The following is a 26,503-nucleotide window of genomic DNA, read 5'->3' as shown; positions in this document are numbered from 1 at the left end:
TGCCCGCACATATGAAACCTAGCCATTATCCAAAATTATAAATGAAGTGAACTACACCAAATTCTGCCCACTGCCCAATGCTTAAACCTCTTAACAATTTCTTTTCTTCAGAACCCTTTCCCACAAATCTCAGATGTTTGAGCTCCTCTAAATTCCAATCTCAGTCTCTTCAGTGAGACTTCTATGCTTTACTCAGGCTCTATTTCCCTGTGCTAAAGCAGAAAGGTACTCCAAAGTTGAAAGTTAATAGATTCTCCTCATGTGTATCCTTTCACTCAAGATAGTGATCTTGTACTTCTGTTCATCAATTCCAGACAGCAGCTGTCCTAAGTATTTTATTCTGTTACACAGCTTTTGGTTTGGGGGGTACACTGGAAAAAAAGAGGCCAAGGCTGCTATCATTTACTCTCTCATGATCCTGAATATTAACTTTTAAAACATTCAAACAGAGGGGCTGGGGTTGTGTCTCAGTGGCAGAGCACTTGCCTGGCATGTGTGAGGGCCTAGGTTCAAATCTCTGCATATAAATAAATTAAATAAAGGTCCACTGACAACTAAGAAATAAAAATAAAAAACCATTCAAACAGTATTATGTATTGTGTCAAAAAAAAAAAAGACAAAGCAAGAGTTACAGACAATTGAGACTTTTTTCAATTATCTGCACATGACACTTTGGTTAACAAAACCATGGCCTTGTGGTTTTGCTGTGTAATCACTGCACAGAAAAATTAGTAAAAATATGTATTGACTTTGGTCTTTTAGCCATAAAACTAAGGTCTCAAATTTATTTACAGATGGACATTAATCAACAATATAATATAAGATATACAGAATTCAGGAAAAACAAGACTAAATAAATCATGTTAAATTTCCAACTAGATAACCTAAGGAAAATCAATTCAAAGAATTAAAATATTGGCACAAATAAAAAAGGATGATGCCACAAAAAGAAAATGATGTACCTTAATTGTCTGGTCTTTATTTATACTTTAGGCTTTAGAATTCACGGAATAAAGAAGAAATACTTCAAAACAGATGACACAAAAAAAATAAAAATACAAGAAGAATATAAAAGGGGCATCTGAGATTATAACAGGAAAGAGGAATGGTTATACTTTGGTGGTTTAAAAAAAAAAAGCAATCAAGAACCAGGAGCAGTGACAATGTCTTTAGTCCCAGCTATTCAGGAGTCTGAGAAGCTGAGGCAGGACGGAGGATCACAGAAGGCTACTGCATTCTAGGATAACATGGGCAACATAACAAGACCTCATCTCAATAAATAATAAATAAATAATCAAGGATTTCAAGGTAATCTCAACACATTGAAATGATAAATGATGTAATAATGTCTGGGATGATAGAAATGTCAATTCCCTAATCTAATTACACACAGTACATATTTGAATTACTATATGTAAATTTAAATTTAAAAAAAAATTAAAAAATTAAATCATGATATATAATCAAAAACAATAAATTTGTTTAAGACTTTAGGTCTTAAACAAATTTATTGTGGTAGAATGCTTGCCTAAGGTGTGCAAGGACTTATGTTTAAGTTCCAGGACCACAGGGAAAAAGGAGACTTAATTTTTAAAAAAGACTTAAAGTTACTTGCCCATAAAGTCACCAACTTCAGAATTTCTGACTTGAAACATAAATACTCTAATAAAATTTTCTCTAAAACATTTCAATAAGGCATTTAAAAATTAAAAGAACATAAATACTCCAATAAAATTTCCTTTAAAATGTTTTAACACAGCATTTAAAAGTAAAGACTAAGAGTACAGAGTAAATTTTAGTTTTAACATTCTACTCCATAAAATAGTAAATGACAGGCTTATTAAGAGAATAACAGTTACCTGTAACAACCATGCCACTCATATTAGAGTTTGGACTACTGAGAACACTTCCTGAGAGTAGTTCGTCAGATCCTCTCTATAAAAACAAAAAAAATTAACATAAGACATCTTTAAATTTTAAAATATTAATATGAAAATATCACTTACCTGCAATTCTTCAAATATTCACTTTAAAAATATTATAAATATTACACTATGGCAATAGTTAAAAATTTTTAATCCCTTTTAAAAAATTAAAAATTAACTTCATCCCTCTATTCACACATCTATTCTTCTGAACATAATCTTCAACAACAAAATTAAATACTTATGTATAAACATCATGACTAAAACACTGAAAACAAAAGCAGAATCTTTGAAATAAGAAATTTTTTTCTGTAAAAATTAAAAAGAAACTGAATCATGTCCTTAAATCCTTTAATGAAAAGGTTATACCTTTTTATGTTCAGAAACTGCCAGCAATGTTTTAACTATTTTGAAAATCCTTGTATTTACAGAAACATGCATGAACAGAATATTTAAAATAGTTAAATCAACTGTTGTGCCTATTTTAAGTATGTGTATATTACACACAAGGGTATTAATAATAAAAATACTGGCTGATTTAAATAATCAGCATAAAGAAGCTGAATGGTACTGTGATAATGAAAAAAATGTTTAAAAGATAATTTATTAAAGCATTTTAAAAAGTTCAAAAAGAAAATAAAACTAACCCAGAAATTTCTGCAAATTTGTATTTAAACTCATAAGCTGTATTAGGATATAAAAATGTTAAAAAAATACTTAGGTCATATTTCTTAAATGTTTTCAAAACCTTCTACATAGCCTCAAATTGCTCATAAAAACACAAGTAGGAGAAAAATAAAAACATGATTTCAGGGCACATTAATGCCATATTTATACCAAATCTAATTTCTAATCAAGGTATGGAAGATCTGTCATGGCATAGTTAGTATCTACAAGAACATGATGAGCAGAAATGGAAAGGACAGAAATTTTCAAAGTATGGTCCCTAAGACCAGCAGTAGACTCAGAAGCTTGCTGGCAATGTGTATTTCCCAAGTCTAATCCAGACCTACTAAATAAACTCTGAGGGTGGGACCCAGCAACCCAAATATAACAAAATCTCTAGATGTTTCTGCTACAAAGATAAAAATATTTTATAAGTATATATTCATATTGAACATATATTTGTATTATAATAAAATATGGTTATATTACCAAAAATTTTTTAAATGTTACATATATTTCTTTGTTTTATTTCTTTATGCAGCCTGGTTCATTACCAAAAATTTAAAAATGCTGCCTATATTTCTTTATGTTTTCATGACAAGTATTCAACCATAGTGTTAAAAAATCAACTCTGGACCTTAGGTTCCACTTATTAACTATGTAATTCTGTTAATCATGCTAAGCCTTAAATTATTCATTTATAACATCTACATCAGAGCCCTTAGAATTAAATGTGATAATACACACAGTGATTACCAGGCAAAGTGCCTGACCCCCATCAGTAGTGTTCACTGCAACATTCCCAAGAATCAACCATAGACAAGGTCCACACAGATAATGCTATGGTTTGGATAAATGTCCCCACTAAGGCCCTTGTGGTAAAGACCTGGTCCCAGCCTATGGCACTATTAGAAGGTGGCTGAACCTTTAGAAGGTGGGGACTAACAAGAGGTATTCTGGTCATTATGAACATGCCCTTGAAGGGGATACCAGGACTCTAGATTCTTTTTCTTCCTCTCATTTAATTTCCAGTCATGAGATGAATGGACCACTACCACTGTGTACTCCTGCTATGATATACTGTATCACCGCAGACCCAAACCAAGGGGATCAATTGGTCATGTTCTGAAATGTCTAAAACTGCAAGCCAAAATAAATCTTTTATTTTTAAGTTGATTTACCTCAGGCATGTGTTACAGTTATCAGAAAACTGAAAAATACAAATAGTGAAGGAATATTATCATTAAAACCTGGTACATATTTCAGTACCCTTTATTTGAGGGAAGGGGAGTGTCCCAATACCTCCAGTGGATGTCTGAAATCTCAGGCAGTACTAAACCCTGCATATATTATGATTTTTCCTATTTGTGCTACAGTACTGCCACATGGTACCAGTTAGTCTGTCCTTACAAGCTTTATGCTCTAGTGCTTCCTTTGCATCACTACTCTTGACTGTGAAGCCATTATTAAGTAAAATAAGAGTTACTTGAACCCAAGCACTGTGATGCCACAACAGTCCATCTGATATTTGTCATCTAAGCTGGTTACTAACGGGCTAATGGGTGAGCAATATATACAATGAGGATAGGCTAGACAAAGGGATGATTCATGTTCCCAGGCAAGATGAAGCAGCATGAGATTTTATCACACTGCTCAGAATAGCACACAATTTAAAACTGATGGATTATTTCTGGAATATTCATTTAATATTTTCAAATTGAGGCTAACTGAAGGTAAATGAAACTACACCGAAAGTGAAACCATGGATAAAGGAGAATAAATGTATTTTAGAGAAGCCTTTTTTCTTGGATTAAATAAATGAAAACATGTTAACCATAAACAAAGAAAGGGTGGCCTCCAACCATAGGAGGTACCTTACACAGAGCAAATAAAATCAGCCCTTCCATTAATCAACGAAACTGAAGATCAGTTTTTGTTTTGTTTTGTTTTGTTTTTGGTACCAGGGATTAAACCTAGGGCTCTTAACTACTGAGCCACATCCTCAGACCTTTCTTTAAAATTATTTGTAATTTTGAGACAGGGTCTTGCTTTGTTGCTTAGGGCCTCACTGGTTTATAGGTTGCTGACAGAGAGCCCAGTGTCACCAGATATTCTTTAAAAAACAAAAAAGAAGAAGAAAGAAAAAAATTCTGCAGAGACCCAAAATACTTTCCTCACTGTATCATTCTTTAATTGTTGTGAATGAAAACATTCCAACCTAGTGCATCACAAGTAATTCTGGAAGATGATGGGTTCAGGAAATCTTAAAGTCTATGAGAGTAAAGAAAGCTTATAATTCTAACTTATGGTATGCAGAATGCTCTTTTCTTCCTTTCTGCAATGAATCTTTATGCCTGACAAAGTCTTTTTAACTTTTTAAAAATTGTGTGTGGTCATTTCTCTTCATTAAAGGATTTCATACCTGCTGGTAAGACAATACATTTAATAGGCATCATAACTGAATCTGAAGAGTAAATATCATTATTTGCAATTTTGAGAACTTATAAATTTGAGTATTTTTAAAAATTATATTTTCATTAAAAAAGCAATTATGTTTGCCTTTCCACTGAGTCAAGGGTTTACTACCATTATGCTCAAAAGAAGTGATGTGCAATACTGGCAAACATTAACATTATCACACTGATGGAAATTTTTACATAAAATTTCTCAGCCTACTTGTTTACCTTGGAATATACATAAATTTTATAAAATGGTAATGAGTGGTAGCTGTTCCACATTAAAACAAATGAAATTAGTACTAAACTTGGAATAAAAAATATCTACTAAGAATATGTAACTCTTGAAAATTTTTAATTCATCTAAGAAAGAAGTCAATTGATTTTAGATTCAACTAAAAAAAATAAATGTTAAGATTGGCAATAAATGTTTTGACAAAGAAACAATCTTCCTGTGTAATATCAATTACCATTTAAAAAAAAGTAAAAATAAAAAAATTAGCATCCCACAGAAACAATTAGGAGAATGTTCACAGAAGAAAAAAAATCCATTGGTCAATCAGAAGGTTTTTAAAAAGGTAATTTCATAACTAGACACAGAAGAGAGACTATTTGGTATTAATTTCAATGACAAAAATTTGATTTTTCTTCTCATGGTTACTGGACATTTTTGTTCATACTAATAGCTCAATTCAACTACCATCTACCACTCCCAAGTATTAGAGCTATTAGGCTGCAAGAAATTAATCAAAAACTGTAGGTTGAAGCTTGTAAGAGCCCCTGGGCTGTGCCAGAATTCAGAACTGAGATCTGGCCAAAAGCTTTCTCTTCTGGAGATGACTACCTAGGGAATAATGGCAGAAAGACACGGATAGAGGACAGAAATATCAAGTTCCTAAGGCAAACTAGATTTTCAGAGAAGGAAGGTCCATGTTCAAGCAAGTATATGTGTTCTCAAACAGGGCAAAGAAATGAATAGGTAGGAGTATGCTACACTATCAGAGACTAGTGAAGAAGTAACTCATAAAACCAGTAAAAATACATAAAACAATCATATACTAAAGAGGATCAATGAAACCAAAAGCTGATTAAAAACAACAACAACAAAGAGAGGGACTGCCAGGGAGAATAACCAAAAGGGGAAAAAAGAGCACAATTAATACATCATCAGAACAAGCAGCCAAAAACAAAAGCTTGGAGATGAAAGAAACTTGCTTTGGTGTATAACATTATGGAGCAGATTGCTCTCTCTTCCTACATCAGATCTTTTCTCATGAAAGAAATGTCTTGCTACATTCTGCTATCTTGTAGCTTATCCTTTATCCTAAGATATATATACACATACACATACACAGAATGTGTGTGGGGCGGGTAGAGGTTGCACTCTGGATTCTGGATTTTACGTTAATTGCCCAACTATGGGGCGGGGCAGTGGTGAGCAATGGATCCCTACCCAATATGCAAACAAAAGATAATTTGAGTACCAAATGTAAAAAGAGAAGCTTCAAAAAATTTAGAATATATCTTTAGAAGCTCTTTGTAAAGACTTTCAAACAGAAAGAAAGCAAACATAAAAGGAAATACTAATAAATTCTTCCATAAAGTAGCCACAAAAATCTCTATTAAGAAACTGTATGAGCCCAGTGTGGTGGCACACACCTGTAATCCCAGCAGCTAGTGGGGATGAGACAGGATCATCCCAAGTTCAAAGCCAGCCTCAGCAATTCAGCAAGGCCTTAAGCAACTCAGCAAGACCCTAAGCAATTCAGCAAGGCCTTAAGCAAATCAGCAAGACCCTAAGCAACTCAGTAAGACCCTAAGCAACTCAGCAAGACCCTAAGCAGCTCAACAAGATCCTGTCTCAATATAAGAAATAAAAAAGGACTGGGGATATAGCTCATAAGTTAATAACCCCTGGGGTTCAATTCCTGATACACAAAAGAAACCATATGGTAAAAATAATAATTAAAAAAACCCTAAAAACTGTAATTAAGGATTGTATGGTATTGTAAAATATATATTTGGTCTTGCATACAAACTCCTAAAATCCTTGGAATCTCCAAAATGATTTCACTGATTGCTGGCAGCCTCTGGTAACCTGGGGGTGGTGGTTAACAATTGAAGAAAACTAAGGCAGGATTAGAAGGCTGGACTTTCTGTCTCATCCTACAATGTTCAGGGAAGGGAGAGGTGATGTTAGTTAAATTCATTACTAATGGTCAAAGATATAACCAATTGTGCCTATATAATGAAGTCTACATAAAACTCCGAAGGGTAGGGTTCACAAACCTTCCAAATAGCTGAACATGTGGAGGTTCCTGGAAGGTGGCACACCCATAGAGGGCACACAATCTCAATACCCCTTCTCTCCTAACTGGCCTTACACATTACTTCATTCTATTCTTTGTAAAATCCTTTATAAGCCAATAAATGTGTTTCTGAGTCCTTGCAATAAAATTTACTGAACCTGAGGAGGGGATTGTGGTAATTCCAATTTATAGCCATTCATCAGCAACACAAGTTAAACAACCTAGGGCTTGTGACTGGGATCTGAAATTGGGGGAAGTCTTGAGGACTAAGCTTTCAAACTATGGGATAGGAAGCTCTCTCCAGGTAAATGTGTCAGAAATGAAGTAGAGGACACCTAGCTGGTGTCTGCTGCTCTCAAATTAACTGCTTGCTTGTTGGTGGGAAGAAATCTTCTTAATTGTTTTTTGGGGGAGGGTCACAGAAAGTCTTCTTGTTGAAAGTTGTGGGGTATGTGTAAGAAAGAGGAAAAGCAGTTTGTTTTTCCCAACAAAATTGTTTTAAGTTTCTATCTTATCAACAGACGACATCCAGACAAACAGGAAAAAACTTAAAACGTCTGGAATTAGGATCATATAGGTTTGTTTTTTTTTTTTTTTAAGAATTCTAAGGGAATCTGTGACATACTAATAAAATTAGTAACTTCTAGTCACCAAGACAGTATAAGCAAATGACAAGGCTAGCTACAAACTGGGAAAAAATATTAGCAACACACACAATCAACAATCAGTAGCCACAATGTATTCTTTAAAATATACAAAATTAAATACAAAATTTTATTGAGCAAAAGATACATAGGCATCTCATACAATTTCATAAAAGAAACACTAATGACCATAAAATGAAAAACATGTATACCTCTTTAATAATTAGGGAAATACAAAGACCAAAGATTTAACATACCACAGTGTCAAAAATCAAGAAATTAAATACTTAACAGCTGGTAACAATTTGAAACAGTAAGAACACATAAGAACACATGCAGGGCTGGGGTTGTGGATCAGTGGTAGAGCACTTGCCTAGAGTGTGTGAAGCACTGGGTTCGAGTCTCAGGACCACATATAAATAAATAAAGGCCCATCAACAACTAATAAAATATTTTTAAAAAAAGAACACATGCTCTACTGGTGAGGCATAAGTTAGAACAATGTATGGGAAAATAATCTAGTAATATCTTATCAAATTTACTGTACTCTACCCCCTAGCAATATATATCCTTAGATATATACTCTCGAAAGCTTTAATATAAATGAACTAGAAAACAAACACAAAAAGGTTCAGAGCAACATTGTTCTTAAAGTCAAAAACCTTAATCCAAACATCTACCAACTGAAATATCCAGAAAAAGAGAGAAATTTTTACCAAGAGTTGTTCCCAGCAATGGGTATTATACAAATACATACAAAAATATGGCTATTAAAATCCTTATTTAATTAAAACACATCATAAAACATTACATGGGTATATTATTTTCATAAAATTAAAAAAAAATACTCCTTCAGTATGAGGGGGGCTGGTTTTAGAATTCCTAGGGCTAACAAAAACTGCATGATCACTAAGTCTCCTGTATAAAATGGGATATTTGCATATAAACTAGGAACATCCTTCACCATATTTTAAATCATCACTAAATTACTTACAATACTTCACACAATGTAAATGGTATGTAAATAGTTGTTACATTGCATTGTTTAGGGAATAGTAAGAAAAGGAAGTCTGCCCACAGTACAGAAGCAATTGTTTTCACAAATAGTTTCATTCTGAGGTTGACTGGATGCAGAACCCATGGATTGGGAGAGCTGAAGCGTATTTCTTTCTTTCTTTCTTTCTTTCTCTCTCTCTCTCTCTCTCTCTCTCTCTCTCACACCCCCCCACACACACACATATACAGGCCATAATGGAAAGGGGAAGAAAAAAATTTGCAGTAGTACATATCTGTGTCAGGGTAAGGAGGGGGATAAAAAAAGGAGCACATGGATATGTATAACAATACTGGTAACATTCAAGCTGTTTTTTTTTTAAGTGGCATATTCATGTTGTTAATAATATTCTCAAAAATAAATCTTGAATAATAAAAGATTCTAGGGGAAAATAACAAATTAGGACAGGGTGACAATATATTTTATCACCAGAAATGGGACACTTCAATGAAAGAAAATATAAACAATAAGAAATCTAAGCAAGAAAGAGTAACAAACAATCAAAACGTTTAAATAAGACCCTCAAGTAAAACATCACATGTGTGTTATATTACTCACATTTATCAAAATTTAATAATTATGAAGGCCTCACTATCAGATATAAATAGTGGAAGAATTTAATTAAACTACAATCAGAATGGAAGATTAATATAACATACAAATTATTTTATAAGCAATGTAAACAAAAAACAGTGAGAATAAGGGTAATAAACTGAAGACACTAAGTATATAAAAATGACTTAATATTTACTGAACCAGGGAAGACTACATGACATCTCCCACAAGTAAAGCCACCCCTAAATGTGCTTTCTCTTTCTAATCTTCACTGACCAAAATATGAGACCTAAAAAACTCATTAAAAAATTTTGTCTCATATTTTGGCCATCTCTCCAATACCAAGTAAAGCTTTTAAAAATACATACACTGCATTTTTAAAATATAGACATACACAGGAAGAAAACATGGACCATGATCTTTCTGGTCAGATAACTCTGTTGAAGTTAAAAACAAAAATTCTTTTTTAAATTTTCAAACTTTTTAACTTAGGAAATTCAAATTTTAAAAAAATAGAAAATATCAAGTGAAAGTTTTCCCCTACTTCAAAATCTACTATCCGTAAATTTTCTATAATTCTTTCTCTAAAAAATTCAGACAAAAAGAAATCAAAAACAGATCACATCACACAAGCTGACTAGCATTGTTCTCTTTTAAAACAAACAAACAAAAAAATCAGCACATGAAAATCTGCTTTATTCTCTCAACAGCTGAACAACATTTCACTAATACATACACATACATATATTATTTTGGGGGGGGGGGGAGGTGGATGAACCCAGAGGCACTTAACCATGGAGCCAAACCCCTAGACCCCTTTATTTATTTTGAGACAGAATCACACTAAATTGCTTGAGGGTCTTGCTAAATTGCTGAAGCTAGCTTTGAATTTGGGATCCTCCTGCTTCAGTCTCCTGAGCTGCTGGGATTACAGGCGAGTGCCACCATGCCCAGCTAATACTCTACTAATTTTGCTATGCCAGTCTTTAAAATCACATATTGCAGTATATTTTGGTAACTCATTTTTATTTAAATGTCTATAAAAATCACAAAAGCAGATCTTATATAACGAATACCTCAGTAAAATCCATCATATTGGGTCAAATACAGCAAGTTTAATCAAATTAAATTTTGAAATAAGTTTTTTTAAATAACTGGATCAAAAAGGGAATCTAAACTTCAAATTCAGAATTATAAAACCTGAAACAGAAATGGCAAAACCAGTTACAGAAAAGGGGTTAACAGAAATAAGACAAGTTCTCAGTATAGGAAGTAGAAATTATGCTTAGATTTAAAATCTTGCTTACAGTAAGACAAATCCAAATTAATACTACATTTAGGTGCCATTTCACCTATTAGAATGGAAAAACTCGCAACTTTTGACTATACACTCTGTTGGGCAAGTTATGGGAAACAGCCACTTACACTTTTCGTATAACAAAATACAACTCTACACTAAAAGTAATTCAGCAATATCTAGCAATATTACATTTGTATTTACACACTGACCCAGCAATTCACATCTAGGAGCTACTCTGAAAAAACATTCTGGCTTTTTTTTTTTTTTTAATATACTGGAAGAGTATATATACATGAAGCTATTCACTATAACATAATCTGTAATACTAAAAGACCGGAGGAAAACACCCAAATATCTATTAGTCTACAAAGCTATGAAACAATATAAAGAAAAATTTTTTTTTCCATATATAACATGGAGTGATCTCCAGGATGTATTTACCATTAAGTTTAAAAGTCAAAATATAAAACATTGTATACTATGCTACCTTTTATCTACTGCATAAAGAAGGTAGGAAAAAGTTCACATTTGTTTACAGTATCAAAAAAGTGATAAACGAAAAACTGATTAAAACAAATACCTAAAAGTGGAGAGAAAAAACAAAGCAGACTAGATAAGAGTGTTTGGCTAGACTTCTCTCAATGTAAGTAATATTAGTTTTGATTTTGGAAATTCAGTTAAAAGTGGGGAAAAAATTCCTAAAAATTAAAACCAACTGGTGGTAAAACCACAAAGAGAATTATTTCAATAAACTTTACCATTATATGATTGTACTATACATTCTCTGTGGAATATACTCAAAAAGACAAAAATGATTACAAAAAATTACATTCAATAATGTTAATGCAATACTGATGTTGCTCAGAAAGGAAAAAAAAAAATGCTGTCTTTGTCCACTGAAAGGGCCCTAAGCATTAACATCTAAAAGCAATTCACACCCTGGCAGGCACATTATTGTGGTTTCTAAGGATCATCTTCCATTCATAGGAACCAGGATTTTTTAAAGAAATCAGTGACTGATTAAAGATCAGAAGCAAGAAATGCTACTTCAAGCAAGTATCAAAATAATTGGTATTATAAGCTCTACCTGGCTCAAAATGAAATAATTTAAGTATTTTAAAGAATGATGACTGCAAAAGAGTGGAAAATTTTACATTTAAAAGAGTACAAACTCATCAGGAAAAATATTTTTTAAGTCAAAATCTATCCTGCTTTTCTTATAAAAAGGGTACTTCAATGTGACCAACTATTTCATGGACAAAGTTTTTAATGGCGGAATTCTATCTAGTATTTGGAGAGAAAAGAATTTCATCATTTTTGACAGGTGAAGTGGCTTGCAGGCTAAGGCAGGATTCAAAGTTTGGGGCCAGTCTCAGCAACTTAGGTCCTAAGCAACTTCCTGAGGCTCTGTCTTAAAAAAAATAAAATAAAAGGATAATGAGAACACTCTTCATTGGATGCCTCAAGCTTACAGAAACTCAACCTACTGATGAATGTCAACGTCACAAAGATAACCAGACATTCTGTTCTGTTCCTCTTGCAGTAATACAACAGGAATTACATAAAGCACATCTACAAAATATTCCTGCTAAAAATTAAACCTGTATCTGACCAAGGTTCATCTAACTATAAATTTACAGAAAATGGAAAGGATATGAAGAACATGTGACATGAAACAAGGTATAATCAGAAAAATTCAGAAAATTGAAATTGTCCAGGTGACCCAATTTCTCTAACAACAATAACAAATAAATAAATAAATAAATAAGCAAAGAAAAGAGGAGGGGTAAGGTAAAGTCATTTACTGATTAAGAGATTTTAGACATTAACCAAATGAACATATTAACTTTCCTTGGTTCCTGATATGAAAGGGGGAAAAAGTATTTTTGAATACTGTTGGCGATTAGACGATTATATTAAAGAAATTATTCTACATTTTACCAGGTATTGTATTGGCATCAATGTCACCATTAAGAGAGAGAGTATATCTGGAAGATATGTACTCGGTATCTGGGGAGGATAAGAAATGATCTGAGATATGCTTTAACATTCTCTCCAACAAAAAAAGAAAAAGAAGTGTAATACAACATTCCCTCTATTTTTGAAACATATTACAGCTTTTATAATGAAATTTAAAAAAATAAAAGATTCTCAAAGTCAAAATTTATTGCCAAAACTACCAATAGATTATTCTTTGAAAACTATCAATAGATTCTTCTTCTTCTTTTTTTTAAATTGGTTGTTCAAAACATTACAAAACTCATGACATATCATCTTTCATACATTTGATTCAAGTGGGTTATGAACTCCCATTTTTACCCCAAATACAAGTTGCAGAATCACATCAGTTACACATCCACATTTTTACGTAATACCATATTAGTGACTGTTGTATTCTGCTACCTTTTCTATCCCCTACTATCTCCCCTCCCCTTCCCGCTCATCTTCCCTAACTCATCTGCTGTTATTCAATTCTCTCCCTTGTTTTTTTTTCCCCTTTCCCCTCACAAACTCTTATATGTAATTTTGTATAACAATGAGGGTCTCCTTCCATTTCCATACAGTTTCCCTTCTCTCTCCCTTTCTCTCCCCCCACTCGTCTCTGTTTAATGTTAATCTTTTCCTCATGCTCTTCTTCCCTGTTCTGTTCTTAGTTGCTCTCTTTATATCAAAGAAGACATTTGGCATTTGTTTTTTAAGGATTGGCTAGCTTCACTTAGCATAATCTGCTCTAATGCCATCCATTTACCTGCAAAATCCATGATTTTGTCGTTTTTTTAGTGCTGCGTAATACTCCATTGTGTATAAATGCCACATTTTTTTTATCCATTCATCTATTGAAGGGCATCTGGGTTGGTTCCACAGTCTAGCTATTGTGAATTGTGCTTCTATGATCATTGATGTGGCAGTATCCCTATAGTATGCTCTTTTAAGGTCCTCAGGGAATACAACAATAGCTGGGTCAAATGGTGGTTCCATTCCCAGCTTTCCCAGGAATCTCCATACTGCTTTCCAAATTGGCCGCACCAGTTTGCAGTCCCACCAGCAATGTACAAGTGTAACCTTTTCCCCACATCCTCGCCAGCACTTATTGTTGTTTGACTTCATAATGGCTGCCAATCTTACTGGAGTGAGATGGTATCTTAGGGTGGTTTTGATTTGCATTTCTCTGACTGCTAGAGATGGTGAGCATTTTTTCATGTACTTATTGACTGATTGTATGTCCTCCTCTGAGAAGTGTCTGTTCAGGTCCTTGGCCCATTTGTTGATAGGGTTATTTGTTATCTTGTTGTTTAATTTTTTGAGTTCTTTGTATATTCTGGATATTAGGGCTCTATCTGAAGTGTGAGGAGTAAAAATTTGTTCCCAGGATGTAGGTTCCTTATTTACCTCTCTTATTGTTTCTCTTGCTGAGAAAAAACTTTTTAGTTTAAGTAAGTCCCATTTGTTTATTCTTGTTGTTAACTCTTGGGCTATGGGTGTCCTATTAAGGAATTTGGAGCCCGACCCCACATTATGTAGATCGGAGCCAACTTTTTCTTCTATCAGGCGCAGAGTCTCTGATTTGATATCAAGCTCTTTGATCCATTTTGAATTAACTTTTGTGCATGGGGAGAGAAAGGGGTTCAGCTTCATTTTGTTGCATATGGATTTCCAGTTTTCCCAGCACCATTTGTTGAAGATGCTATCCTTTCTCCATTGCATGCTTTTAGCCCCTTTATCAAATATAAGAAAGTTGTAATTTTGTGGATTGGTCTCTGTGTCCTCTATTCTGTACCATTGGTCCACCTGCCTGTTTTGGTACCAGTACCATGCTGTTTTTGTTACTATTGCTCTGTAGTACAGTTTGAAATCTGGTATCGCTATATCTCCAGATTCACACTTCCTGCTTAGAATTGCTTTTACTATTCTGGGTCTTTTGTTTTTCCATTAGATTATCCTTTTAATACATTTTTAACAAGAACATAAAAAGAGTTCAAGATCAATTTAAAGTGAACAAAACTGTTGGTCTATTTGTGTAGCTAAACTGTAAGAGCATTCTTAATTTAGTTTTAAACATACTACATTAGGAAATAAGGTGGTTAAGTAATATTTTTACTTTAAAGCAGTTAAGTATCACTAGTTATCACAAGATATTTTTGAGCAGCTATTCCTTTTTGTATAACTATTGTAGCAAAATTTAGATACAATAATATCAAACCATTATGCATCTATCAATCAGTTCCAACAGTCACCCATAAATTTTCTCTTCCTGTTACTGTGACAAATTCCAGATATCCATATTGTTTCATATTTCAGTGGACATCCTTAAAAGATAAGAACTCTTTCTATAATACTATTAGGCAACCAAAAATCTTAATAATTATTTACTATTATCAAATATCAAATTTGTGTAAAAATTTCTTACTTCTTATAAAAGTCATAGTATTTTTACAGGGTGTATTAGTTGGGGAGAGGATTAGAATCTAATGCAAAACGCTGGACTGGTCAATTTTGTCTTTTCAATACCTTTCAACTTACAAGTTCTTTCTCCACTCTTCCCCCATTTTTCCATTTTTTTTTTTTTATTTGTTGCAAAGAACTGGTTTTCGGTTTTACAGATTTGCTCACAGAGAGTATTCTGATGATGTAGTTTAACATAGTCTCCCAGTAAATTCAGTTGGATCCAAAGACTTGATCACACTCTTTGTTTTTGTTTTGTTTTTTTGATAATACTACTTTATAAGTGGTAGTGCGTTTTGACACTATAAAACTTGGTATCTGATGTTAAATGTGCAATGTTTATTCCCAAGAACATTTTTTGTATTTCTGCTTCACCTTATTTATGCTAAGCATGATTTTGTGCAAAAAAAAAAAGTTGATCAGTATTCTTTTTTCCATTTTTTTAAAGTGTTAATATTCATCCCCCCAAAAGAAAACAAAGGCAAATTATTCAACTCACTATTCAATGGCTGTAAATTTATGACAGCCTACAGGCACAACATGTTTTGATCTCTACTCCCTCTCCTATTTCAACCTATCTACAAGGTACAGGTCTTAGCCTAATAAATGAAACCTCCTCTAATACTCTCAACCAAAAGTAATCTCTCTTACCGTGGCTATAGGACACTTACTTAAAACCCTGGGTTATTTATCTCTCCAACTAGAGGAGGTTCTCCTAAAAGAGTGAGTCTCTTTTGGATCTCCAATGAAAGGAATATAGTGCAACACAATTAGTGTTTACCTTCCTATTGATAAATGGCTCACAGATTATATTCATATTGAAGTCCAGACACTTCTAGAGTCATTAAATAGAATAAACTATTCAAATAGCACAATAAATAATGGAGGAACAAAAAACTTAAGGTCTCTGCCCTCAAGGAACATATATTCTAGCTCCAATTTTTTTTAATAAACTAGTTACTAACACAGTGCTGTCATTTAGTAGACACATTGCTAATATTCATATACTGAAATTTTAATAAAAATAATTAGCACAAATTATGGAGCATTTAAGAAAAACATTTTAAGAAAAATCCAAACAACAAAGTTTTGAAAACCATATCTATTATAAAAAAGCAGTCATATTCAACTATTATTAAAAAATCATGTTAAATATTATTTAATATTATTATTATTCAGTATTACTTAGCTGCAAGTATCTAAGCAAACCAATACTACAACTTAAATTGCAAGTTGAGCAATTTAAAATCAGTGCTTTCAAAATACTAGTAAAAACCCAACTTATTTTAAGAAATAGGTATACTTCATTAGTTATCCAATTACAACATCTTGATTTAGTCAACTTATTAAAAGAACTGCTACAAATTTCACCATACTTTTAAAATCTTTCTCTAAAAAGTCAACATTTGATTATACTGAGTAGCCATAAAGCAAAGAAATTTTTTAAATTCTTAGAAAATTGAAATGAATGAAAAACATATACATATCAAAATTTGAGGAATGCTATGAAAGCACTATCTAAAAATATACAGCACTGAACCCCAACATTAGAAAGATATCATGTCAATGACATTAGCTTCAAAGTTAAAATTAAGTAGAAAAAACAGCAAAAACATAAAACAAAAAATAGAAACAGCCATCAATAAAATAGGAAACAACAACAACAACAAAAAAAAAAAACCCAATGAAACCAACAGCTGATCTTTTGGAGAAGATTAATAAAAACCAATAAACTTCTATAAAGACTGATAAGGGAGAAAAAAGCCTATAAATAATCACTAATAGGAATGAGAATGTTGATATCACTACAGATTCAAAAGGCATTCAATCATATATACAATTCTATACAAAATAATAAACTCTATGTAAATAATCATTCAGCAACTTAGAGGAAATGGACTCATTATATACATAATTTACTAAAGCTCACCCAAGAAAAACGAGGTAACCTGAAGAGCCTTGAATATATAATTTTAAAATTTCCCCACAAACAAGCCTATGTAGTTCACTTTCACATTACTAAAAATGGTATTATTCCTTCCTTAACTGTTTGCACATTTCACAGTCATGGTTAAGGAAGATAAGAAAGAAAGAATACAAAGTGGAGCATTCACCCTAATATGATGAACAAGGTAAAGTGAGTAAATGCCCACTCTCATTGCTTTTTTTGAACACTGTACTAGGCATCATAAGGGAAAAAGGAGGCAGAAAAACACCCAGATAGGAAAGGGAGAAAACTGTCTACCAACAATTGGAAGTAAATAGTCTATACAGAACATCCAACAAAACGTACATAAAAGGCTAGGGTTGTGGCGTAGTGGTAGAGTGCTTGCCTAGCACCTGAGGCACTGGGTTCAATCCTCAGCACCACATAAAGATAAATGAGTAAAACAAAGGTATTGTGTCCATCCTCAACTAAAAAAAAAAATTTTTTAATCTATCAGATCAATGATATTAGTTTAGCAAGGTGTTGGATACAACAGCATCATGCAATAATCATTTGTGTATCTAAACACTAGCACCAAACACCTGGAAGTTGCATTTTTAAAAACATCATTTATAATAACATCAAAAGATATGAAATATTTAAGGATGACTCTAACAAAAGATGTAGAAATTCTGCAAACTCAAAACTAAAAACAATACTGAATTATAAATATTATGTAAACAAAGAGGGTACAAAGGATGAAACCTTTAGATGTCAATTTTCTCTGAACTGCTCTACAAATTCAACTCAAATTCAGTAAAATCTCAGCATATTTTCTGTGATCCAGAAGAGCCAAAACAACTTTCAAAAAGAACAAAGTTGGAGGACCAAGACTACCCAATTTCAAGTCTCAATACATAGCTAGCGATTAAGACAACGTTTTTGGAATCTGGATAGACAAAAATGGGTCAATGGAAAAAAGCAGAGTACAGAAATAGAATCACACATACATAGATAATTGATTTTTGACAAAGCTACAAAGCCAATTCAATGGAGAAAAAAAGTCTTTTCAACAACTTGCAACAGAAAAACTGGATGGGCACATCCAAATCCAAAAACTTGACCCATACTTAGTACTATATTCAAAAAATTAACTCAAATTATCAGTTTTAAACCAAAATATCAAATATCCGTTAGCAAATAAAGTATTTTTTAAAGTTAGGTAAAGATTTGACTGATAGATGGACAAAGTAGTGCACACTCGTAATCCCAGTGGCTTGGGAGGCTGAGGAAGGAGGATCCTCCAAGTACAAAGTAAGCCTTAACAACTTAGTGAGGTTCTAAGCAACTTAGCAAGACCCTGTCTCAAAATAAAAAATAAAGAGCTGTGAAATGGCTCAGTGGTTAAGTGTTCTCTGGATTCAATCTACAGTACAAAAAAAGAAAAAAGATGACTGATTCATGACAGCAAAAAAGCACTGTCCATAAAAGAATAAACTAATAAACTGAATGGAGTTCGTCAGTTAGTAACTGCTGCTCTTCAAAATACGTTTAGAGAATGAAAAGTAGCAGAAAATGTTTGTGAATCATATTAATTGATAAAGGACTTTCATCTAGAGTAAAGGCTTCTCAAAACTCATAAAATAAATAATCAAAATTTTAAAAGTTGGGCAAAAGATTTAAACAGACACTTCACAGAAGATCATAATAGCCGACGAAAAGATGTTCAACATCATATGGAATACAAACTAAACTGTAACTATCACTTCGTAGACATTAGAATATCTATGATCAAAAAATAAACTGGAAATCTCATACCCTACAGACGGCACTATAAAACGGTACAACCACCATGGAAAACAGTATGCATTTTCTTAAAGATATGCCTATCATATGACCTATCCATTTTGATTATGGGCGCCAATGGGGGGGGGGGGGGCATATAGTCACACAAAGACATACAGGAAAGCTTACAACTTTATTTATAGTAGCCCCAAACTTGAAACACAAATGTCCACTCAGAAATTAATCAATAGCAGAGATGCATGCCTGCAATCCTAGCCACACAGCAGGCTGAGGTAGAAGGGTCCCCAGTTTGAGGCCAGACTGGACAACTAAGCAAGAACCTATCCCAAAATAAAAAGGGGTAGAGATGTAGGTGACGTCGCTTAGTAGTAGAGCATCCCTGGGTTCAAGCCCTTGTACCGCCAAAAAAAAAAAAAAAAGTTAAATAAACAAACTGCCATATAGCCATACAGGATGCCACTAAGCAACAGAAAAAAAAAAAAATGGACTACTGATACACAAGTAAATCTCAAATTATTTATGATGTGTGGAATAGTCACACACATAAAAAAAGATACATATTGCATGATTCCATTTATTTAAGTCTAAAAACTGCAAACTATAGTGACAGCAAAATAGTGGCTACTTGGGAGAAGAAAAGAAGAAGGGAGGATTACAAAGGGGCAAGATATTTCTCAAAGCAATAGATACTATCTTGCTGATTTCACATATACACGTGAAAGCATTATACACTGTAGATACGGGTTGGTTTATGTTAAATTACATCTCAATAAAGTTATTTTTTTTAAAGGCAAGATGTGGACCAAAACATGTACTACTTTTAATCCATCTGTGTATACAAAGATAGCCATAGTAATATATAAATCAATAATTTCAGGAAAAAAAATTAAAATAATTACCTAACGAAAGAAAAGAACTCAATCAGGAAGAAATGTTTCACTTTACATTTTTAAAAAATAAGCACGTGTTACTTTAAAAATAACTTTTTTAGGGCTGGAACTATAGCTCAGTAGCAGAGTGCTTGCCTCACACCCATGAGGCACTAGGTTCAATCCTTAGCACCACATAAAAATAAATAATAAAGGCATGCTGTCCATCTACAACTACCAAAAAAATTTTTTTAAAGAACTTTTTTTAAAGAAACCTAATTGTACAGTCTGACATCAAAGCAAAAAGTCTTTTAACCATAATCCTAGAAAACTAACTTTAGTTATTCCAACTTTTATATAAAACTGTTTTAATTGTTAGTAACTATTTTTATATCATTTTGTAATGTTTCCTCCTCAAATCACTAATATAAAAAAACTGACATAACCAATACATCATATATGGACATCCTATTCCAAATATCATTTTTCTTCCTTTTCATTCTAGGTCTTGTCTATAATTTTCTTTTCTCTTTCACTAATGATGAAAAACTCACACTTGTATTAATTTATTTTTTTACAAAAGAAACTTGTGTCATTTATTATTTCACAAAATTCACATTAGAAATTTAGTTGAATATTAACTCCAACAACTACATTTTGAACTCTTTGAGTTATTCCCTATTTTAAATCCCATAACTTTCAATTTTGAAAAAATCATTATCCAAATTAAATATGCAAGTTCATTATTTCTCCCCCAATCTATATAATATGAACTCAAGAAATAAGCCTAAATATTAAGGCATGGACAAATATCTAGTTCACTAAAAAACAAGAGCAACATCTGCAAAAATATTCTAAAGAATTATCACACTGGACTGGGGCTGTAGCTCAGTGGCAGAGTTAAAAGTTGCCTAGCACATGTGAGGCACTGGGTTCGATCATCAGCACCACATAAAAATAAATAAATTAAAGACATGCTGTCCATTTACAACTACAAAAAAAAAAAAAAAAATCACACTGTGTGGATGCAATTCTAAGAATTCCAAAAAACATAATAAACAGTCAGTTTCAAAGGACTAAACAGCATTCCCAAGACTACTCACACTGGCAAGGGCAGTGGTTGAAGGGGTAGGGGGAATCTCATTATTGTGCCAGGCTTGGGAAAATAAAGTTAAAAAACAAGGATTAGGCTAGGGGAACATCTCAGTAGTAGGAACACTAGTGTGTACAAGGCCCTGGGTTCAATACCCAAGACCAAAGGAAAAATAAATAAATAAAAGACAAGAATCATGCCCTAACAGGTTTAGAAACAAAAACACCAAGACATTTGAAAGTTTAATCACTGAAAGAATAAAAAGACCTAACCATTAGTACCAAAGCATAAAAGATGAGTATTATTTTTAGCCAAAAAGTGAGGAAGTTCAATTTCCTTTAATAGACAAATTTAAATGTGACTCAAATTTAAAGCTAATTGCCTAAAAACTTTCCTTTTAAGGGTCAGGACAACTCATTTCTAGTGTGTCTTACTATTGATAAAAAATATTTTCATAAGACAAAAGAAAGTTTGTATTCTTACAAACTTCCAGTTCAAGAAAAGCATATGGTTATTTATTAAGATTAACCAACTTTATGGTGGTTGATTATTCATACAATCTGACTTTACAAATTAATTTTACGCTTGGGTTTTTTTTTTTTTTTTAGCTGTGTCTTAGTTTTCAAAGCTAAATGAAATTCTCCATTAATTGCAATAATAGTAGATTCAAAAATCCTCTATTTTTCAAGTTAGTTTCAAACAATCTTCTCCTACCTTCACACCAACAGCAACCTCAGTGACAATTCTGTAAGAAAAAAATAAATAATTTCAACTTCTTGTTATTCTTCTAATGATCATCATTTGACTCTCAAACTTTTCAGAGTAATTCATCATTCATAATTCCTCAAGACACTTATAATATAGATGGAAAACAAATAGACTGATGGTCAATGAAACTTCTTTATAATATTATTAAACTGTTATCTACAAATAACTTTCAAACATAAGACACACTTTAGTAAATATAAGGTATTTTTTAACAACACTTTCAATAGCAAAGAAAAAAATCCAAAACAAAAAACACTATAATGCCAGTCCTATATTAATAATTTAACTCTTAAAACTTTTTAGTATACTAGGTAGAATCTGGGAATTGTAAAACATGAATTCCAGCACAAGTTTTGCCATCAATTTCCCATGGTGATTGGGGGAGAGGGGGGTGAATAATGTACTTCTTTGCATCTGTTTGATCTAGAAAATCATCTTTAAAATAACTTCTTGGATGATTTAAGCTCCAGGGCCTGTTAGCTCTCATGATTTTCATTTAGTATCTTTAAAAACATGAAACTCTAGAAACTTACACTTAACCAAAATAAATTAAGGTTTTTACTTTTGACTCTTCAGACGCTGTCACTGATTTTAATAAATGTACCTGCTAATTGACACTGGTTTTTCACAGCCAAAGGGGCTGTGGACTGCTATATTTTTGCCCCCATTTTAACAATGAATTAAACTGAGTCATTTCAGATGTGGAGCCTTATTAGTACCAGAGAGACAGTGGTCCATATCATTTCCCAAAGCCCGCCCGTTTCTCACCTCTCACCATTCTATCTTCACTCTTAGGCTCTCAAAGATGCAGCGCGGTTCTAGCTTTTGGTAGTTTCTGTTTTTTCCGGAAACTAGCCCAAGTAGCTAAAAAGGTGGCCCAATGTTGACTACCTGCTCTTGTTTCTGCCATGGCTGTTGGCCTTTGCCCATGTGACTGATGTCGACCTCAAACACTTCGGGGTTTTGTTTTTTGTTTTTTTTTTTTTGCATGATTTAATTTCTAGGCCCTTTTGCCAAGCCTTGAATGTTCTTAGGCCCCACAAAAAGGCATTTTTTTTTAATGCCTCCTGCCCCCGCTCCCAGACTCGGATGAAAACAAAGGAGTATGACATCTGCCCTCCCCCTCCGCCGCACGCCCTCCCCCCTTCCCCAGCGGCTCCCACTCGGCTTTCCCCGGAGCTCCCGCCACCGGCATCTCTCCCGGCCAGGGCGGGCGAGGCCGGGGAGGCCGGGGATGGCCAGGTCCACGGCGAGTGCCTCTCGAATGCCCATGAATCCCGCACCACGGACCCGTCTCTGCCCACGCCGTTGGCTCCTACGGGAACCCCTAGCCCAGGGCTCGGGTCCCGGGGTACCGATCGAAATGGCTCCTAGAGGGGGCAGGGGCGGGTGCGACGTCCCGGGGTTCCCTCCCCATCCCCCGCCGCCACGCCGGTGCCCGCCCCCCTCCCCGGGGCCGCCCCCCCGCCGTCGCCCCAATGCTTCCCCGGCCTCGGAGCCCGCTTTCTTCCCATTTTCTCGACCAGAACCCGCCGGGGGAAGCAAGGGGAGGGGTGTGTGCGATGGGGCGGGGGTTGGGTAACGGCAGCCCAGCCCTGGGAGGGGCCGCCCGAGGGTTTCTCCCCGACCCCGGACACCGGCCGAAGGACGGTCCAACTCCTCTCTCGCACACATCTTTTCACCGACCCCATTACATACCCGTCCATTGCCGAACCGGACAAAGCTTCGCTCACAAGAACCGAGCCACGCAGCCAGCGAGCCACACAAGCGGCGAGAAAATGGCGGCCAGAGCCCGACGGAAATTGCCGAAGGTGCCGGAGCGCACCGGGCAGCGCGCGGCAGCGGCAGCGGCGGAAAGAGCCGAGCGCGCCGGCGCCCCGCCGCTGGAGACGAGCGGCCCGGCGCGGGGACAAGGGGGAGTGGGCGCCGCAGCCGTCGCCTCCTTCGCGACGCCGCGCGCCGGGCTCCCTCCGCCCACCGGGACCTGGCCTGCTGCTGCTGCTGCTGCGGGGCTTAGCGTCTTGGCTTCTTCCCTGGGCGGTGTGAACCGGCCACCTCCCGGCCCTCGGTACCATCTGCCCTAGGATGGCCCTGGGCTGCAGGACTACCTCCAATGTTTCCTCTGATCCCAGTTCCAGCTGGGCTACCCTCTACCTTTGCGGGCCAACGGGAAAATATGTTATTGCTTGCCTCCTATGCCATCTTTTATTTACAGACTCTCTTCATCCTCTGAAACAAAAATTCACTCCACTGAACCAAGACCATTGTTTAGTAAAAGCAATACTTCGAAAGCAAGTAACTCATTAGAAGCTGTTACTTGCAAAACTGGTATCAATCACATCAAGTGATTCTCATTTCAGTTGATAATTAGCGTGCACCTGTGGAAAATGATCAGTGTCCTGAGTAGAAAACACAGGTTGAGCCAAGTCTTAGTGTTTGTATAAAAATGCCACCAATCGTTAGGGTCTAACGTTTGGGGGTGTAAACGGGAAAGTAGAGATGTAAGTAGGGACAAATGAGTCTTCATTCACTTTTGGTTAGAGAGGATAGAAACATTGTTTTCCAGGTGTCTCACACCTGGTATATTATGTATATACCATACATAATAATTATCCATACTTATTATGTATGGTATGTTGTAATAAGTATGGATAATTATCATGTATGGTATATACAACATACGTATTACACTGGTGACTGAATCCAGGGCAACTTTACCACTGTGCTACTTCCCTAGCTTTTTTTAACGACTTAGCCCTTGCTAAGTTGCCTTGGTTGGCTTGGACCTTGCAATCTTCCTGCTTCAGCCTCCAGATTTGCAGGATGGTCTCAAATTTTAATTGTAAAAGGCACAGTGGGCAATTTCATTTAACTTACTCTTATCAGACAACCAACAGAGTTTGAAAAGGCACTCATATTTGGAAAATTTGGTCAATGGTGACTCCTTTGCCAGCCATCTTCTCTCACCATTCACCCCAACTCCCAACACACACCAACCATCTTGGGGAATAACAAATATTCCCTACGTTTCACCAATTACTGTAAATACTCACTCTAGGTTTTCCCATATCTCCTTCAAGAAAACCTCATGTCATTTACTAACTGGAATTTCATTCACTATATTAAGTAAATGGTAATTTCTGTATTATTTTTATTACTACTTAGTAATAATAATAATAATAATATTACTATTTAAATAGGACAGAACCTTATAGAGCATCTTATCCAAATACCATGAACTGGTCATGGCGCAGTTCATGCCTGTAGTCTCACCTACCAGAGAGTTTGAGCAGGAAGATCACTCAAGCCCAGGAGTTCCAAACCAGCCTGGGCAACTTAGACTCTGCTTCAAAACAGAAACAAAATTATTGTCATAAAACTCTTCAGAATACTGGAATGTTTAAATAGTCTTGATTTCATTAAGGAATTTTCATTTCTAAACAAAATAAAATTTAATTCCTTAGAAATTAATCTTATTTATAAGAATTATTTTTAATTTATTAGAATTTATTATTTAATTAATTTCTTAATTTCTTAGAATTTAATTTCTTCAATCTTCTCCTCTTCTCCTTAATCATTGACTTATGATTAAGGACCTATTATCAGTGCAATTCATAATCACTTTTCATACATTTGTGGTTTTATACATGCATTTTCACTTAATAATTAAATACATATGCTCCCAAGGGACAAGACCTATCACATTAGTTCTCTAAGTTCCCCACATTGGCTCAATCAATATTGATTAATTTGTTCTTGCTTTATATTGTTAAGACAAACTCTTCCATGAGGGGGTACAGAATTTCTTTTTCTTCCTAATAAAGTACAAGATGGCAAATAAACAATAGTCAATAGGCTTAATTATTTAAGCAAACATTTTCTAGAAAGGATTTAAGGTAGTTTACAAGTTGAGCTAACATAAAGTACTAGGTTAAAAAAATGAACTAAGAATTAAGACAAAACAAACATGAGTCAGGAATGAGGCGAATGCAGCAATATACAGCAGTATTATCCCTTCCCTCTCTTATCCAAGGTTTCAGTTTTGATGGTTAACAAACATCTTGAAATTTTAAATGGAAAATTTAGAAATAAACAATTTATAAGTTTTAAATTGTGCCCATTCCGAGTAAGGGATGATGAAATCTTTGCCATGCCTCTATCTCACCTAGGATGTGAATCATCTCTTTGTCCAATATATATAAGTTATACATTCTACCCTCCACCAATCACTTAGCATTGTCTCTCTAATCAATTTGATCATCATGTAATCTCAGTTCTTTTTTATTTGAATAATACTTGTTTTATTCAATAATGGCCCCCAAATCCAAGAGTAGTAATGCTGGCAATTCAGATGCCGAAGAGAAGCCAAAAAGTGCTTCTTTGAATAAAAAAGATGAAAGTATAGTTGAAGTATTTTGAGAGAGATACAACATTTATATAACTTTCATTATAGTATGTTGTTACCATTGTTCTTTTAAAAATATTGCTGTTAATCTCTTATTGTGCCTAATATGTAAGCTAAATTTTAATATAGGTGTGGGTGTACCAGGAGAAACAACACATAGAGAGGTTGGTACCACCTACAGTTTCAGGCATTTGCTGAGGGTCTTGGAACACATTCCCTGTGGATAGGGGCACTACAAAAACTTGTTAATTAAATCCTGGATTCACATTTGAGATCTTTCATT

The 26,503-nt window shown here is 34.5% G+C and overlaps 1 protein-coding gene across 3 annotated transcripts in view; it reads right to left on the bottom strand.

The window, feature by feature from the left end:
- Ptbp2 (polypyrimidine tract binding protein 2) overlaps positions 1–23,577 on the bottom strand; it is a 70,102-nt gene extending 46,525 nt beyond the window's left edge. For all 3 annotated transcript variants that reach the window (XM_026401399.2, XM_026401401.2, XM_026401402.2), the window contains exons 1-3: positions 23,514–23,577; positions 21,762–21,792; positions 1,860–1,935 (exon numbers count right to left, since the gene is read on the bottom strand). In XM_026401399.2, the coding sequence (XP_026257184.1) occupies positions 1,860–1,935; positions 21,762–21,792; positions 23,514–23,521 (115 nt within the window). In that variant the 5' untranslated portion in view covers positions 23,522–23,577. The remainder of the gene's footprint in view (positions 1–1,859; positions 1,936–21,761; positions 21,793–23,513) is intronic.
- Positions 23,578–26,503: the final 2,926 nt, after the last annotated feature.

Source organism: Urocitellus parryii, chromosome 11 (assembly GCF_045843805.1).
Source record: "Urocitellus parryii isolate mUroPar1 chromosome 11, mUroPar1.hap1, whole genome shotgun sequence".
In the NCBI taxonomy this organism is placed as follows: Eukaryota; Metazoa; Chordata; class Mammalia; order Rodentia; family Sciuridae; genus Urocitellus; species Urocitellus parryii.
Note: the sequence above shows the minus strand (reverse complement) of the source record. Positions and strands in the feature narration are given on the sequence as shown.